The 17,734-nt window shown below is 44.3% G+C and overlaps 2 protein-coding genes across 4 annotated transcripts; both read left to right on the forward strand.

The window, feature by feature from the left end:
- Window positions 1–738: 738 nt before the first annotated feature.
- On the forward strand, window positions 739–13,598 carry wdr81 (WD repeat domain 81). 3 transcript variants are annotated; one of them, XM_069712325.1, is made up of 12 exons: window positions 739–1,469; window positions 1,702–2,215; window positions 2,490–6,052; window positions 6,136–6,243; window positions 6,357–6,556; window positions 6,739–6,920; window positions 7,190–7,355; window positions 7,740–7,905; window positions 8,028–8,840; window positions 8,951–9,096; window positions 9,263–9,445; window positions 11,771–13,598. In XM_069712325.1, the coding sequence occupies exons 2-12, from the start codon at window positions 1,854–1,856 to the stop codon at window positions 12,095–12,097; spliced, it is 6,216 nt and encodes a 2,071-aa protein (XP_069568426.1). In that variant the 5' UTR covers window positions 739–1,469; window positions 1,702–1,853; the 3' UTR covers window positions 12,098–13,598. The 3 variants fall into 3 exon arrangements, with proteins under 3 accessions (XP_069568426.1, XP_069568427.1, XP_069568428.1); XM_069712326.1 differs by having other exon boundaries at window positions 739–969; XM_069712327.1 differs by lacking the exon at window positions 11,771–13,598 and having other exon boundaries at window positions 739–2,215; window positions 8,028–8,854; window positions 9,263–9,378.
- A 480-nt stretch (window positions 13,599–14,078) lies between these two features.
- On the forward strand, window positions 14,079–17,338 carry serpinf2b (serpin peptidase inhibitor, clade F (alpha-2 antiplasmin, pigment epithelium derived factor), member 2b). The gene is made up of 9 exons (XM_069712420.1): window positions 14,079–14,261; window positions 14,934–15,002; window positions 15,114–15,188; window positions 15,272–15,572; window positions 15,706–15,849; window positions 15,962–16,150; window positions 16,313–16,455; window positions 16,560–16,764; window positions 16,903–17,338. The coding sequence occupies exons 2-9, from the start codon at window positions 14,949–14,951 to the stop codon at window positions 17,241–17,243; spliced, it is 1,452 nt and encodes a 483-aa protein (XP_069568521.1). The 5' UTR covers window positions 14,079–14,261; window positions 14,934–14,948; the 3' UTR covers window positions 17,244–17,338.
- Window positions 17,339–17,734: the final 396 nt, after the last annotated feature.

The following is a 17,734-nucleotide window of genomic DNA, read 5'->3' on the forward strand; positions in this document are numbered from 1 at the left end:
TGCAACAGAGTATGTGTCAGTTCACGAAATCTGACCTCCTGACTTTCCCTGACCCAGTCTTCTTATAGTACAGACACCAAAAAGTCATGTGTATTGATGTGTCCTTTGTTGGTTGGCCGAGGTGGTGGTTGTCTTCCTTCACCCCCTGCAGTCCTCCAGACAGCCGTCTGTTCCTGTTTATGCCTCAAAGAACAACAGTATGTGACCCCACAGGTTGCAGACCTCCTCCTGTGACCTTTTGGTTTGGCACAGTACTTTCACTCATTCACACATTCACAACCACACCCTGTCGTCTACACCTTCATTCACAACCACACCCTGTCGTCTACACCTTCATTCACAAGCACAGCCTTTTGTCTACCCCTTAGTATTAATAGTTGATAATACGACCTATATATAAGTAATATGATATGGCATATATATATGTTGTATTATTGTAAACATAACCTAGCACAATGTACAGTACATTATATATATCTCTCTCTATATATATATATTATATACAACAATATATATCTACTGTGGCTGCCATTACATGCACAATTTATTTATTAAGTCACCAGAAAAATAATGTCTTGCTTGTTCACGCGTTCACAATCACATGTTTTTTACAGGTCGCGGTGGACGGTGTCCGGTGTCCGGCCCCGGTCCAACAACAGCTCGTGCAGCCGCAGGAAACAGCGGCACACAAATCACGTGAGACCCGGCTGGTGTTGTGTCACGTGAGACGTCCGCTTCTGAAAACATGGCTCCAACTGGCTCGGAAAACAAAACAGGAAAAGGCTTAACGGGCCGTCGTCTCGTCTGCTGACGCCGATCAGTCAACACCGGAACACGGAGCTCCTTCGTGTCCGTTCCGCAGTTTTATGTTCCAGTTTCATCAAAAGTTGAATGTGGTTCAAACTCGGCATTGCGCGAGACCGGGGTGCACCGTTAGCTTCGGCGCTAACTTAGCTCGTCAACCGCTAGGTAAGGTGCACATGAAACTGTAAAGCGTCGTGGCTACTGTTCTGTAATTACGGCGTAGCTACATTGAATGACTACACTGACATTATTTAGTACGTTTAGCATCTGACGACACGATGTCGTTTTTTTTTTTTTTTTGCTTGCACGAGTTAGGTGTCGTGACATTAGCCCTCTTCGTTACGCTAACCGTTAGCTGGCGTTAAGTTTCGACGTTACTTCCCCAGCGGTCGTCTTTAAGCGTATTACAGCTTTCAGCTCGGTCGTAACTTTTAAATGTCTGAGATTTCCACTTCCTAAACACGTCTACATATTTTTGTTTGCGGTACACGTAGCCTCGGTTTAAATGGGGGGGATAGGTGGGGTGGGGGCATCTCTCGTCAGCCAGCCAGCAAACTCGAAACTCACTTAAAATACTCGGGAGCAGTGATTAAAGTTTAAATGACTCAAATTAGATCTCGAGGCTTTGCGGGAAACTTTCCACCGGGATAAAAGTACATGTGTTGGTGAGTAGAGGCAAGTACAGTCATGTGAGCTTGAGCTCCAACTTCAGGGGGACTTGGGAGAAGGATAAGTCGCCGAGTTCATTCACCAACATCACACCGCTCTTCTCACACGTCTCCCCCCTTTTCTAAAACATTCAACTGCTTATTACACCTTTGCACGGCATTGTCACTATTAAAGGAATTTGCTTTCTATTCTTTTTTTTTTTTTTTTTTTTTTTACTTGTTTCCTCAGAGGGACAGGTGGCAGAGGAGATCAAGCCCCTCGCCCTTGATTACGCTCATTTCTTTCTCCGTGGACGTCTGAAAAATGATCCCCGGCGGGAGATAGCGAGGTGAAAGCAGCCGAGGAGAGCGCAACGCCGAACACGCTTTGAAAGACTCGCCATGGATTGGCTGGTGCAGGCGGTCGAGAAGGACTTGGGAGTTGACCGCCGGCAGCAAGGCCGGGGGCCCCGTCCTGGAGAGCTCGTGGCCCTTGTTCCCGTACGCTGGGTGACGGGCCTGAGGGAGAAGAAGGTCATGCGCTGTGCCCGCTTTGACAGCGTGAGCGAGGCAGAAATTTGCACGTACCTTCAGTCGTCCCAGGCAAAGTTGCCCCCCGGCTGGACCCGAGTGTGCATTCAAGGTCTGAGGAAAAGCAAGCTGACCTACAGGTTGTCCAGAAACCCATGCCATCAACAAATGGAACTCCTGTCACAGGAATCCTACGTCAAAACCATGCAGTGTGTGTCGCAGCATAATGTCAGGTACTGTAAATGCTTTATGTTTTACTGTAAAATGTGGCTGTGCTTATTTAGCTCTGGGAAAGATTCGAAAGTTATACAGGGAGCCTTAACTCTTTTGCCTTGTCAGACAAATGAGACGTGCGGTTTGCAATTAGTTTGAAGTTGAACTATATGAGGAGTATATATGGGATTTTGAAATAAATAGATTGAGAATAATCAGAGCAATCATTGAGTCGAACATGTGTGCCAGAGTAATACATCAGCTTTCTGTCTTTTTTCCCCCCCCATTTTTCAGGAATCTGTGGCATGAAGCTCATTACAAACTTGTGCAGCCATATGCAGGATCCAGTGAGCACGTGCGTGTTGCGGCTGTAGATGAGGTGCGTCACGCGCTACAGAAGCTCTTCAATTCCACATTTATCTCCCCTGACAGAGTATCACCATCCCTATCTCCAGCCAGAGAGAAGGAGAGAGAAAACTACTTGCCATATAGTTCATCTTGCTTCTCCAAGCCCCAGTCAGACCATCTGTGTCCTAATGTTCTGCCTGCAGAATGTTTGCTGGAGACGGCAGAAATGCTCTACGTGATTCTACCTTACACTCAGTATTCGCTTCATGATATTGTGTCCTTCAGCCCAGCCAAGCTCGCCAACAGCCATGCCAAAGTGTTGTTCATTCTCTACCAGTTGCTAATAGCACTGCAGGCATGTCATGCAGCAGGACTGTCTTGTGGAGAGCTGTCTCTTGAGGACGTAGCAGTAGATGAGCAGCTCTGCAGCCGTCTCAAGCTCAACCTCGCCCATTATGAGCAACTGGGGACGGAAGGGAATGCAGAAAGAGATGTTGGGGGCAGACAAGAGCCAAAAAGTGTATTGCCCAAGGAGATTACATGTGCGAGCCAAGAGAACAAGAGACTTTGCAAAGACTGCTTTGATGAGCTGAAGATGCTGGTTCTGGATTGGGTCCATGGACGAGTCAGTAACTTCCACTACTTGATGGAATTGAACAGGTTAGCGGGACGGCGACAAGGAGACCCTAATTATCACCCGGTGCTGCCGTGGGTGGTGGATTTCACTGTGCCATTTGGAAAATTCCGGGACCTCAGAAGGTCAAAGTTCAGGCTCAATAAGGGCGATAAGCAGCTGGACTTTACCTACGAGATGACCAAAGAGGCTTTGGCAGCTGCAGCGGGTAATGGGGTTGGTGGAGGAGGTGTAGGTGGAGACCTCAGCGGCGGTGCTGGCGGTGCTGGACAGTCCGACCACCTCCATGTACCTCATCACATATCTGACGTTCTCTCAGACATTACCTACTATGTCTACAAAGCCCGGCAGACACCTAAGTCAGTGTTGTGCAGCCATGTTAGGTCCCAGTGGGAGCCCAATGAATACCCAGCTAGTATGGAGCGCATGCAGAGCTGGACCCCCGATGAGTGCATTCCAGAGTTCTACACGGATCCCTCCATTTTCCGCTCAATCCACCCCGACATGCCAGACCTGGACGTGCCTTCCTGGTGCAAGTCTTGCGAAGAGTTTATTGAGGTCCATCGGCGCCTTCTGGAGAGCAGAGAAGTGTCCCAGCATTTGCATCACTGGGTAGACCTCACATTTGGCTATAAGCTGTCAGGTAAAGAAGCTGTCAAGGCCAAGAATGTGTGCCTGCACCTCGTGGACAACCACACCAATCTGACTACCTATGGTGTAGTTCAGCTCTTCGACCAGCCCCACCCGCCCCGCTTATCTCCTTTCCAGTACGCCCCGGCGGAACCTCCTCTCCTCGGCCTTGCTTCTCTTAATGTGCCTTCTCTACACATCCCTCCCATAGACAGTATGGCTGACACTGTGGATGGAATGGTGCCAGAGTCCACAGGATGCGAGTCCAGTGGCTGGACCTTTGTAGACAAAGATGAAGAGCTTGAACAAGGTACAGAGGCTCTGGACTCGTTGGCGTCCGCCGGCCCATCCAGTTCTGCATCTTGCGCTGTGCCACTGCCAAGCGTCAGTACAGTGGGAGGAAAGATAGGAGGAGAGCACACGGCACTGGTTGTGTCTCAGTCTCCGAGCTCATTCTCTACTGATTTCACAGGTAGCATGGGTCCGGGTTTACGAAATGCCATGTTGCAAAGAGGAACGTCAATGAACAAAAAACACGGAGAAGGAAATGTGACTAATGCAGAAGAAATCAAGCTCAATCTCCCTGAAGGCTTCAACCCATTGCAGCCTTTGGAAGAGTTGGAGAAGCTGAACAATTTCCTAGTGAAAAGTCTTCATGCTGAAGTGTGGCATCATGCAGGGTCCAGTGACTGTATGGGAGAGGGCCTGGTAGTTGACTCTCCACCCTCTCTTACACAACTCTACCAAAGAGACATGCAGGCCCTCGGTGTTCTCATCGCTGAGATATTCTATTCTGCTAAACTGAAGGGACTGAAACCAGGCTCTTCTCTCAGACAGCGTTTTAATGCTATTATGAAGCTATGCTCTGCAAACCTACGTGATGTGCCACTGTCTTTGCACCATGCTCTTGAGACACTGTTGCTAATAGAGAAGCACTGTGGAGTAGCAAACAGAGAACTACCAGATTGCCCAAAGCCACTCCTTTTCAAATATGACCCCATCTGTGATGGTCTCCCCCCTCCAAACCCCTACCAGTTATTGAACTCTATCATCACACCCTTTCCTTTCCCTTCCTATTTTGCATCACTTCATCATTTCATCTTTTCCTACCACATCAAGATTGGAACAATGTGTAGTCTTCAAGGAAGAGATGTTGTCTTTCAACTGTGGCAGCAGCTTGAAGCGCTGTTGCGGAGCAACATCACAGCGGAGGGCCTTGAGATTCTCTTGCCCTTCATTCTCGGCCTCATGCTTGAGGAGTCCACTGCTGTCTACTCAGCTTGGTACCTTTTTGAACCCATTTCCAGAGTACTGGGTCCCAGGAATGCAAACAAGTACTTACTGAAGCCACTGATCAGCGTTTATGAAAACCCTCATTGCCTCCGAGGACGTTTCTATCTCTACACTGACTGTTTCATTCTGCAACTGATCGTCAGGCTCGGTCTGCAGGCTTTCCTGTCCAACTTACTCCCCCACGTGTTGCAGGTCATCACTGGCTTTGAAAGCTGCATCCCAGGCTCTGGAGGAGAAGCTTGTAAAGGGCTGAGGACTGGCATGTGTAATCTGGGAGAGGAGGAGGAAGAGGACTTTCAGTGCGGTGAGGTGCGGCCACCGTCTGGGTCTGTTGGTGGCAATATGGGAGGTAGCAGCGGGGCCAGCGGAGGAGTGGGGGTGGTGGGAGACACTGGGCTGGTTGACTATTCCTCTGGCATCAGTCTTAATGACCAAGTGTTTCTTTCAGAGTCAGAGGACTTTCAGAATGGGTTCTATGTCAACAGTGGAGCCGGGGTGGCTGCTGGGAAACAGCATAGCCAGAACTCTGCAGCCAAGGATCAAGACCAGGAGTCTCTAAGTGTGGGGAAACTAAGTGACAAAAGCAGCACAAGCTCTCTGTCTCTGGGTGATGACTCAATGCGGGATCGAGCCAGTCTGAAATCGGCTGACAGTAGCCAGGACCTGAAACAGGCCAGTGAGGGAGAGGAGGGAGGAGAGTTGGAGGAAGAAGAGGTGACTGAGACTAATGATGGTAAAGAAGGGGCAGATGACCCAGCTGCCCTCAACCTGGAGCTCACGCTCCCCAGCTGCACAAAAGGTTCAGGAGAAACAGTCGCCACTCTCGAGGGTGAGTTCGTAAATGGAATAACAGTGGAGGAGACTGATAAAGGGATTATGGGAGGACAGGAGGAGGAAAATGACCATGATCCATCAGAAGACTCTGAGGAGAAAGAGCACAAGATCCTTCTCGGTGAGTGAATGATGGGCGCTTATGTAAAACATTTATTTATTACCTGATAATGGCTAATGTTTTGATTATGCTTCCACACACAGATACAGTCTGCAAAACAGTTCGATGGCTAGCAGCAAAACTCGGACCAACAGTTGCATCTAGATACGTTGCCAGAAATTTGCTGCGATTGCTCACAAATTGTTACATTGGTGCGTAAATTAAGAAAAGCTTAATTGTCTCTTTTGTTATTGACAAAACCACGCTCTGTATTTCCCTCTTGTGCTTTCTCCAACGCTTCCTTATCATGGTTTTCTGTCTGCAGGACTTGAAAACCACCAGTTTGTGGCCCGGGTGTCTGACGAGAGCAGTCTGGACGCAGTGGGATTGGGCAGTGTGTATGAAAAAAAACCTGTAGTTGGTGACCACACAGCAGAACCTGTATTGGACTGTCTCATCTACATAGCTCAACTCTACGGAGAGCCGGTGCTCACCTATCAGTACCTGCCTTATATTGGTTATCTGGTAAGACTGGGAAAATACACCTAGAGAAATCACACACGCAGAAATCTCCCCATTTGCAATATGCAGCTAGTTTTCTTTTTTCATGGGGTAACTAGTTTGTTCCAAAGGACTTTTAAGGTGATTGTTTTTTCAGAAATATTACCAAAATGTGTTTTAACTTTACTAATGTGCATGTTTTCCAGGTGTCTCCACCCTCTTCACAGCGTCTTAACACACGTAAGGAAGCAAGTCTGCTGGGAGCTGTTGCTCTTACGCAGAAGATCATCGTGTTTCTCTCTGACACCACTCTCATGGACATGCTGATGAAGATCAATCAGGATGTGCTTCTGCCACTATTGGACCTGCTCACTACCCCTCGTATGGGGTAAATAACACACAAACTTATACACATGTACACAGATATATGTGGAGGCACCATGCCTGACAGTCCCTGAGGTTCATTTACATTTAATCACAGCGTGCTATACAGCAAAATCCTTGTGAAATATCGCACATTGTTTTGCTTTTTTTGTTTGTCTGTAACATGTTGAACTGTTATACTTTGAAGTTCAATGTCAGTGTCATGTTTGTATTGATATAGAGTCTAGTCCTTGATTCTGCGCTTGGTTCTACCCACTCCGCTGCACTGTGTAGGTTCCCCAGCGGGGTGCAAACACGCACTGCCATCTGTCTCAAGACTCTCAGCCTGATTGCGCTCATCTGTTTGCGGATCGGCAGAGAGATGGTGCAGCAGCATATGGCCGACACTCTGTGCCGGTTCTTTGCTGTTTTCTCTCTGCTGCGCTTTCTGCAGCCTCAGGTATGCATGCACACACTCACACGCACACGTTACCCTCACTTTAACAATCCCAACTAAATGCCTTACCCTAAGCTAGACCTAATTGCTTCTTGTAAACTAAAATGAAGGCCTCTTATTTGAACCATCTAAGCACACAGTCTGAAGTACATGGCACAAGTGCATTCACGGCGTGTCTGAATCCATTTTTACACGTTTAACTGCAGATAATATGAGCACAACATAAAGCACATGGTTCACCTTAGTGTCCTGATTAATCTTAGGTGTGTTTTGGGCATAACCTGAAATAAAGAAGGAGGAGTACATACATGTGTTTTGCATCAGGTCGTTTTATAGAATTGAATGGAAATGAAAATACACAAATCTGTTGTATTTCTTCCACTCTAGTTGGACACCGCCCCTCGCAGAGTTGTGGGAGAAGGGACAGTGGTGGATTTATGTACACCCGAAGAGTCGAATGTGACATATGAGGTGGGGGTCTTGGAGGAGTTGCAGACTGTGTTTAACAGTGAGATGGCCCATGCCTCCTACATCCCTTTCTACTGCCTCATAGGTAGGAAATGTCTCATCTAATGTCATAGAAAATACCCTCTTTAGCGAAGTTAAATATGTTTTTTTTTTTCCCCCCCCCCTCCCCCCAAGTGGCGTGAGTTAATGTTCTTGTGGTTTCTGTAGGTGACACAGCAATTCGGAAACTAGTTCCCAATCATGAGCTGGTCTGGCAGTTGGCCCAGTCCTTCCATCAGAGTGTGAGTCAGGGGAGTCCAGAGAAGAACCTCACCGCAACATCCAGGTTAGAGCCGCTTCCATCCTCTGGTATCGGAAGACGTGTGGATTGTAGCCCATTCCCTGCACCTTCAAGCTCCACCCTGTCGGGAGACTCCCTCCCCGAGTCAGGCACTTTTGGGAGCCACCTTGTAGGAAACCGTATCCAAGTGTCCCGGGACACTGACTATGGTAGCAGTCCCAACCTTGGCTTGGGCAACTCCTGGGGACGCTCCAGCCATCCCACCCCCATCATCACCACTGCCTCCACCTTCACCACTCCATCTACTGGCGCAACTACTTTCTCCTCCTCCTGGGTGACGGGCCCCACCCCAGAGGACAGCGCCCTGAAACAAGAGCTCCCTCGAAGTAGCCGCTCGCTGCAGGGCAACTGGCTGGCCTACTGGCAGTACGAGATCGGGATCAATCAGCAGGATCCACACTTCCACTTCCACCAGATCAGACTGCAGAGTTTCCTGGGCCACTCGGGCACCACAAAGTGTTTAGCACCACTGGCAGGAGAGGATTACTTCCTTTCAGGTAGTAAAGACAAGACTGTGAAGCTTTGGCCCCTCTATAACCATGGTGATGGTACGCAGGAAGTGGAGCCCAGGTTGACGTATAACGACCATCGAAAGTCAGTCTTCTATGTTGGACAGCTAGAATCTTCACAGGAGGTGGTCAGCTGTGACGGTACTGTGCACCTGTGGGACCAGTATACAGGTGCGGGAGATCAAGTACACTGCAGTCATGATTATAACACTGCAGTTGAAATTTGTAAGTTTGCTTACGTAGTTTTTTTTATGTAACTACATTTTGTTTATTGTCCTTAGGCAAGCACATCCGCACATATGAAGCCGTGGATGGGAAGAATCCGATTACAGCTGTCACCACTATGCCAGCCCCACAATGCAGTGTTGTGTTTGGGAGTGCAGATTCTGTCCTGCGCTTCATTGATCCTCGCAAACCAGGATTGCAGGTAGAAATTTTGGCTTACAAGCACATTCTGTCGAGACGCGGGCCGCACACCACCCACCAATTATTAATCATTACTGTGATTTTGAAAATGGTAGCCCTTTTCACACTCTCCACTGTTATTAGTTATTTCACACCTGACAGTGATAAATGTTCCCCTGTGTCCCCAGCATGAATTTCGTCTGGCCTACAACAACGTGAGCGCCGGACTCATCCGCTACCTGGCAGTGAGCCCTTCAGGGCGCACCGTGGCTGCAGGTTTCTCCTCTGGCTTCATTGTTCTGCTCGATGCACGCACTGGACTCGTACTGAAGGGCTGGCCAGCTCATGAAGGAGATATCGTCCAAATGAAGGTATGCTTATTGTGTGTGTGTCTTTGTTTGTGTAGTTTCCTTTCCTTTCTGATTAACACTTTCAGTGTGTAGTCAGTGGAGTTGAATAAATGGGATCAACTTTTTGAATACTGGAAGATAACTTACCTGTAAAGCAGATTCCTTCAAGGTTTTGGCTGTTGACGACAGTCGTGACACAGGTACGTTTCTTTTGTATCGTTTGCCTTTATTCAGTAGACAGCAGAGAAGAGACAAGAAACAGGGGTGAGAGAGGAGGGATGACATGCAACAAAAGGTCCAGAGAGTGTTGCTATTACCTGAACAAATCAGTGTTCCAGCAGTGTACACTTGAAGCGCATTTCTTACAGTGTTTATTTGAAATAGTAATTTCTAAAATTTGGCAACAACAAAAAAAAGTTCATTTTAATTTTAACAGTGACAAAGTGGGATTAATCAATATTTTTACATAAACTAATGTTTTTAGAAGAGTATAACAAACTTTTGGTAATTTTTGCTGTTGGATTCAGTTTTTAGAGAAAGAGTAAAACAAACTTTTGTGTTTTGAAATTAAAAATATGAATTAATAAGGTTTGTGGCATTAGAAATGTTGAAGTTAGGCAGCTGACACTTTTTGGATTTTCTCTAAATGCACCAACAAGGAGTTTAAAAACCCTTTCCACTACATTAACATATCATGATGATGTAAATGTTTTGCATTTGACATTAATGAGTCTGTCAATCAGTTAAAAATAAAAACATTGACTTCCACATCAAATTTATATTGAAATGCAATAAGATGAAAAATGCCAACTCCATTGTTCACACATCTCAACAAGTATCCAGCCAGTATATATGTGAATCTCTAAATTGGTACGTGGAACTTTGCTTTTATTCATTTTTTTTCGAAACCATGTTCACATGCTGGTCACACACCAACTTAAACCCTTGTTACACCAAATGCTTGGAGTCAGCCTGTGTTTCCCAACACCGGGCCGACGTGTGGGACTGAAGTTGTTTACAGAAGACGTGGGCTACATACATTGGCAGTTGCTCTATGCTGCGGTCAAACGTTGTATTCTGACATTTAGACTTGTTGGAACACACTAGGGACGGTGCTCGAGCTCATGCTGTGATTTCTGAAGTAACTGAGGGTTGGATGATTGGCAGTCATTAAATACAACAGGCCTACAGCCATTTAATTGTGAGAAAACGAATCATTTTGCTTGTTATATTATTGTATATTTGTGGTTAATTTCACAGTAACACGTAAAAACAGTTCAAAATCTTAACTGTGTTTTGAGCAACAAGATAGGAGGCTAATGGGAGGAGAAAATGTAACGTCTTTTATTGCTAATTTGTAAGTTTTAATGGTGTGTACAAAATCACACTCAGGCTTTTTGTTAAACAGTGGAAACTTTTGGAAAATCCCAGCACACACAGCGAACATTCGCCGGTTAATCAATCGTCACTTGTGTTGACCCTTTCTTTCTAAGCGACCCACATTATACTGCATACATCACATCACATAACATGACATGTCTCACCTCTTTTTGAGTTATCCACATGGGTTATGGGATCTTTTTTGTTGTTGTTGTTGATGTTGTTGTTAATTACAGGCGTTCGACTTGTAAATTAATGGGTGTAGTATTAACTTAGTTGTAACTTGGTGTCATGTATAATGAGCTATTGTATGACACTGAAGAATTGCCATAAAATGGTCGTATGGGTGTGTTACGGTACACCTAGACCACATCATCTACTCAAGCCAGAAGGTGTGTCTGTACTTTGTAGTCGTCATGTGATAAATATTAAAGACAATCGGCTGAGTTGCTTTTATTTTGACATTCCCTGAGGCAGTGAAGCAAAAGTAGTGAGTGGGACGGAGATGGTGAAAGTTGTACCCAGCAGATCTGCTGTCAACAGAGCGCAAACTTTATTTAACCCCAAATTAGGTCAAGGATTGTATCTCTAGTTTTAAAGGCACAAGTTCAGGCAAATATGGACACAGGTTACTCATTAGAAAGACAACTGTGGTTCTCATCGGCAGATTTGCATCACTTGCACAAAAAAAACCCTGCAAAATAATGATACATTTTCTAATAAATAAAGATTAAATAGACTTACTCTCAAAAGTTTATGGAGACAGTAACACACTCAAATTGTATTCTTATATCTAAAGCTACGTGCTTCAGAGAGGCAGTCGGTGACTGAACAATGAGTAAGAAACTGAGATAAACAAATATGGCCGTAGGCTGGTAGCTGATTCATCTTTTTGAATGTGTGTGGCTTGGGCAGTGTTTCCTGGGATATGACATCTGCACTTTGCTTCCTGTTTATTTATTTCAGGCAGCAGAAGGAAACCTGGTCATCAGCTCCTCCACTGACCACACGCTGACTGTGTGGAAAGATCTTGAACACAAGCCTCTTCGCCAGTACAAGTCCCATTCCGATCCCGTCCACGCCTTCGACCTTTACGGTTTAGAGATCGTAACCGGAACGGTGGCTAACAAGATCGGGGTGTACTCCATGGCCGATATCTCCCTGAGCCCCGTTAGCAGCACAAAGCTGAGCTCGGAGAATTTCCGCGGCACTCTGACCAGCCTGGCCGTGCTGCCCACTAAGAGGCTGCTGCTGCTGGGCTCTGAGAACGGAGCCATTCGCTTATTAGCTTAAATCAATAGCTCCCAGCTTCACTAAACACTCTTTCCACTGACCTTTAAAGTGTCTCATTCGTGAAGACACCTGGTGTCTGAGCTGTCTCTGTCCCTTCTGTGGTGGAGGGCGGTTGTACTGGTGAGGCGGGACGTCAATTCCTTTAAATTATTTTGAATGCAGCAGCACGAAGAGGCATTGAAGCTTCACTAAATCCTGCCAATCCGGCTGCTGGCCCCGAGTTTGATGGACAGGAAATGTGTGCCACGCTTATTGACCTCTATCATGTACATTGCAGATAAATCCCATGATTTTTTTTTTTTTTAAAGCTTATGGATGTATAGTATACAATGGGAAGTTGTCCTCTTGACAAGGTCGTTTATTCTTTTGACGAGGTCAATTTTTCTGTTCAAAAGAATGAACCGGACGATATGCTCAGGAAGGTCTTATGTAGTGTTTACACTTTTCCAAATAGATGCATAACAAAACCAAAAATACACTGACCTCACCTTCCCTTTTCCTTAATGATAGAATACATGCATAATATCCAAATGCACTGGTTAAACTATGCAGTATTTGTAGAAGAAAATGTTTGTTTCTTTTCGCGTTCCTCCGTGTTTCATGAGTTATTTCACAGTAGTTTGTGGATTCGTCACGAACAGTAGACGTAACACTCGCTGTTGTGACGACACTTAAGTTGTTGTCGCATACAAAAGTTAGCTGCCGATGCACAGCCTTTAATCTTCTGCACAAGTATGGCCTGAATCGTACCATTTAGATTCTCACTCAGATTTTAGAGACTGAATGTTTTTATTCACTAATAAATGACTTGAAGTTGCTTTGGGATTTTCTAAACCATGTTTAGGTTGATTTAGCATTCAGAACCTGTAGCAACATTATACCGGGTGTGAATCTTTGACTGCGTGTGCCAGTTGTTGACGCTCACCACGTTCTAATTTCTGACTCCAAATGCTAACAGAGGAACAGTCAATGCCAAGATAAACTGTTTTTTTTGTATTTTAACCTTTATATGTAACTGCATATGAATATGCTGAGAAAATGCCAACAGACGTTATAAATCAATTAAAGAAAATGTGGTTCTTGGTGTGTAATGCAAACCAATATACAGTCGATATTTTTGTTCTTTAAATTCTTTCCACTGAACATGTTGATTCCTAAAAGTTTTCAGAGCTCAGTAGCATCAAACAATCAAAGCTCTGCTCTCTGCATGATTTCAGGGCCGTCCTGTTGTGAAACAATTTGCCTACTTTTCTAACTATTTGCCGAAAGATCAAAATGCTCTGATAATTGTTCTACACTTTTTTGAAAATGTGCGTTTTTAGTAAAAACCTGGAGTGAAAGCTCAGTCATCAAAATGACCAACTTTGTTTTAAGGAGAAAAATGTGTAGTTGCACATTGATAATTGGTGACTATTGATACTCCATGTCTTTGAACATTTTAAGAAAAGTCAATGCAAATGCTTATTTATTAACTGGATTAATAAAAATTGCTTCCATGTTTTTTGTGTGTTCCAATTGTTCTATGTGACTTACCTGCAGCTTACATTGGACAAAGTCCCCTTTTATGTTTGCAGATGGCATTCATGTGATCCGGAAGATACCATTTTAGCTTACTTATGAAATGTGACCAAATCAGCACAAAAAAAAAAAAAAGAAAGTTTTTTTTCTTTTGTTATTTATTTGCAACTTGTGAGTATATTATTTGTTACAACATTAAACTGTGATTCCTGGACAGGGCAGTCATGACGTTGGTAACATGTCAGACTCGGATGTTTCTGGGAAAAAGTCTTATTGTGTTTTCTGACATCAAATGTGTAACTCTGCCTCTTATGTTTGTTTTTCCAAGACGCAGCTGTATTAGCCATCCTTTCACATTTAAGCTGTCATGTTTCCCGTCAAAGTTGTGTCGTGATATTGTCCACTGCCCACTGACATGCAAAAGAGCTGCATGTGTCAGGCTCGATTATTTAACCCTGGAAGAGTCTGAGTGGCTGCATTTTACAAACAAATAGGGGCTTATGAGGCCCCAATCAATGTAAGTTGATATTTAACTGTTTGCTAGCAAGTGCCAATCGTTAACTCTCAGGAATTGTGCCATCCACAGTGCTTAGTTGCTCCTTTTTTGGACAAGCCAGGAAGATTTTTTTTTTAATTTAAATTGAAGGTAAGGTCAAGTATTTCTTATATACTTATCGGAACATTTGAATAACTAAGAATTAATGGATTATGCTAAGTATTATTCATTCATGGATTTTCATGTTTGCGTGAAGTCTGCAAAAGAGGCAACTTTTGTAGACCAGTTGATACCATTGTTTGTTTTTACAATTTCAAATGTGATGCTGATTTGACTACAGAATGCCTAAAAAAACACACAATATGCTGCTACTTACGGCTGGTGTTTTTGCTCGAAAGTCAGCAGCAGATCATGTTTTATAGAGTAATACATCTGCTGTATTAGAATGTGCCTCAGCGGTCCGGATACCACACTTTGCCGTTTTAGTGTGAAAATCCTTGTGTACAATGAACAGTACATTTATGTGGCTCATACGTTTTAGGTATATTTCCAGAAGATCTGAGTTCTTTTACAAGAGTGGGTGACTAAGTAGAGTGAAAGTGTTTCTGACCTGCTGACAGTACCGCAAAGAAATTATAAACAAAGTTATTTTTGGTCATTTTATTTCATTTTTACAAGCTTTTAATTACGATCCAGGGAAATAAATATGTATGCTTTATTCACCAGTGTGTTAAAATAGTCTGAAGATGAATGGTATAGTTTTGTTTCAGTAAATTGAGCAGGATACACAATTTTGCAGCCAACGTAATGTCTCTTTTACAGTTACATTGTAAGGACATGGAACTCTGCCTGACACTCCTCTTGATCTGTCTCTGCAGCCAAGGAGCCACTGTAAACCACTTAAATTACCACTTTCAACATTCAGCAAGATGATTATAATCTGTTCTGATTTTTGTAATGCTTGTAGAAATTAATATTCTATACTGCCGTCCGGCTCAACAGAATGCTGAGGTGGCAGAAGACGAGCCAGTCCCTTTGGTGCCTCTTATTCCTTTGACGACCAGTCAACCGAGAGAGGTTAGAGCCAAAAGAGAAGCTTTTAAAATCCTGAAAAAATAAGAAAAGAATTGTAATTACATTTTCTGCTATTCCTGCTATAGAATGGAGAAAACAGCAGCACAGCACAACCAGAAACTGCAGATACCACAGAAGCACCTCAAACTGAAAGAACTAGCCAACCGTCAACCATAACTAGTGAACCCAGTGGGGCCTCACCAGATGAGGAAGATAAAGAGTCTTGTCTGGCGATTGGTCGAAGCACACGGTCCCTGGAGGCCGTCGCTGCTGCCATTCAGAAACTGGGTGTGCAGCTGCTGCAGAACCTGGAGACAACGCCAGAGCAACCGAACGTTATTATATCTCCTCTGAGCATATCTCTAGCGCTCTCTCAACTGGCTTTAGGTATGCAACTAAGCAGGTTGTATTCTATACTCATGTAATTACCACATCTGATGAATTGTGTCAGCAACTACTTGATAGTTGTCTGGAGACCACCACTGTGCTCATCCAATTATCGCACCCTTGTTCTTTACAGGTGCTGTAAATGAGACCGAGGGGCTGCTGATGCATCATCTCCATGGAAACAGTCTCCCCTGCTACCACCAGTCTCTGCATAATGTCCTGGACCGGCTCAGGAACAACGATCTGCAGATTGCCACGCGAATCTTTCTGCGCCAAGGTTGTTTTTTTTTAAACTTTTTTTTTTTTTTACTTCATTTCTCTTGTTAATTATTAGTGCTGACCTAAAGGGCCGGTTTAAGACAACTACGGTTTGTGTTTACATGTTTTAGGGTTTAAACCAAAGCAAGGTTTTGTCAATGAGTCTCAGCGCTTGTACGACTCAGAACCAGCAACCTTGGAGAGCCTGCAGCAGATAAACGAATGGGTAGAGAACACAACTCAAGGAAAGATGACGGACTTCCTGTCTGCTTTACCGCCCAATCTGCTCCTCATGCTGATTAATGCCATCCATTTCAAAGGTAAACGAGGAGAGAGATATCATTATGTTAATACAATTCTGCTTCTCTGAATATAAATGTCCTTTCGTAAAATGTCCCGTGTTTAAAGAGCTTTCCTTCTTCATGAGCTACTGTGTGTTTTGATTGACTCAAACTGAGACCGTCCTCTCGTGTTTCCCACAGGAGAATGGAAAGCCCAATTCGACCCGCGCTTTACCACCAGAGGTGTGTTCCACCTCGACGAAAGGCACATGGTCGATGTCGAAGTAATGGAAGACGCTAAACATCCCTTGAGTTTATTTATTGATAACGAAATGGAGGCTCAGGTAAAACACCGTTTTAAAACAAGAGACTGACAGATTTAGAAAGAAACCTCAATTCCTGACCCAACCTCCGTTTTATTGCCACATCATTTCTTTTCCCCGCGCAGGTAGCGAGATTCCCATTCCTGAAGTCGATGAGCTTGTTGGTGGTCATGCCTCTGTCCGGCCAGGTGAATGTGTCCTCACTTTCTGCAAGGCTGAATATCACTGGCTTGTACGATCGTCTGCCCAAGGAAAGGGCCGTTCAAGTTAAAGTTCCCAAATTTAAACTGGAGTATGCTCAAGAGTTACAGGAAGTTTTTACCAAATTGGGTAAGACCTCGTTATTTTCTGTGATTTGGTTATTGTAGTTATTTATGCAAATTTGTTTGACGTGATGAGCATTTTGGACAATACTATAGGTGAATATTTTATCCCTTAAATCACCCTGTCCTCTCTGCTCTGTGTTAGGCCTCGGAGAGATGTTTTCCAGTCCCAATTTAGCTGATATGGCAGACGGCCCCCTGCTGGTGTCCAGTGTCCTGCATAAGTCCAGCATGGAGATAAATGAGGAGGGTGCAGTGGCTGCTGCAGCCACGACTGTGGTCATCTCAAGGGCATCCAATCCTGTTTTCCACCTCATTCAACCCTTCTTCTTTGTGCTAATGGATGATATGGATCGAGTACCGATCTTCATGGGTGTCATCAACAACCCTAATCCCGGAGCTCCTATCTTGCAGAGAGGAGAATTTGGAAACAAAGATAAAGTGGGATTCCCAATTGACAAGAATTATGGAAGTCCACCCAAGTAGGGACTCTTAACCTCTGCAGCTCTTCCAGGGAAACTCAGACCAATACATTTGTGATTATACAGACTAAGCGTGTATAACCTAGCTGGATCAAAATATGTGTTTCATTTCAAAATAAACACAGCGAGGAGCCCAATATCCCCTTTAAAACTAGAATATTCCATTAAAATAATTTGTTTTGCTGCATTAGATCACACGTCCTGGGCAAGGATTTCAAAAACTGTAATTAAATACATAATTTTTTTTTATAGTCAGTTGTTGATGTTCATGCTTATCTTTAATTTGATAGGCATTCATTTCCCAAAGTGTCAGCATGTAAAGCCAAACAAATCTGTTACAATATCAAACCATTACTGCGTCAGTGTGGATGTTGTTTGCCATTGAATCAGTTAATAAATTGAATCGATCTGAATCAAAAGTGTTCTGTGTTTTACTGTGACAAAAAAAGTTTGCAGTTGCATTTAAGTTAAGAGAAGGTTAATTGTAGGACAGCT

This window comes from Brachyistius frenatus, unplaced genomic scaffold (genome assembly GCF_029030835.1).
Source record: "Brachyistius frenatus isolate BFR_SWC_R1_liver_20210118 unplaced genomic scaffold, ASM2903083v1 Contig_109, whole genome shotgun sequence".
Classification (NCBI taxonomy): domain Eukaryota; kingdom Metazoa; phylum Chordata; class Actinopteri; family Embiotocidae; genus Brachyistius; species Brachyistius frenatus.

Excerpts from the sequence above, each read along its gene's own strand:
- wdr81 (XM_069712325.1), top strand. The coding sequence starts at position 1,854 with ATGGATTGGCTGGTGCAGGCGGTCGAGAAGGACTTGGGAGTTGACCGC. Across the intron at positions 6,921-7,189 it reads CTCACTACCCCTCGTATGGG|GTTCCCCAGCGGGGTGCAAA; the intron begins GTAAATAACACA and ends TGCACTGTGTAG. Across the intron at positions 7,356-7,739 it reads TGCGCTTTCTGCAGCCTCAG|TTGGACACCGCCCCTCGCAG; the intron begins GTATGCATGCAC and ends CTTCCACTCTAG.
- serpinf2b (XM_069712420.1), top strand. The coding sequence starts at position 14,949 with ATGGAACTCTGCCTGACACTCCTCTTGATCTGTCTCTGCAGCCAAGGA. Across the intron at positions 15,003-15,113 it reads TCTGCAGCCAAGGAGCCACT|AATGCTGAGGTGGCAGAAGA; the intron begins GTAAACCACTTA and ends CCGGCTCAACAG. Across the intron at positions 15,573-15,705 it reads GCTCTCTCAACTGGCTTTAG|GTGCTGTAAATGAGACCGAG; the intron begins GTATGCAACTAA and ends TGTTCTTTACAG.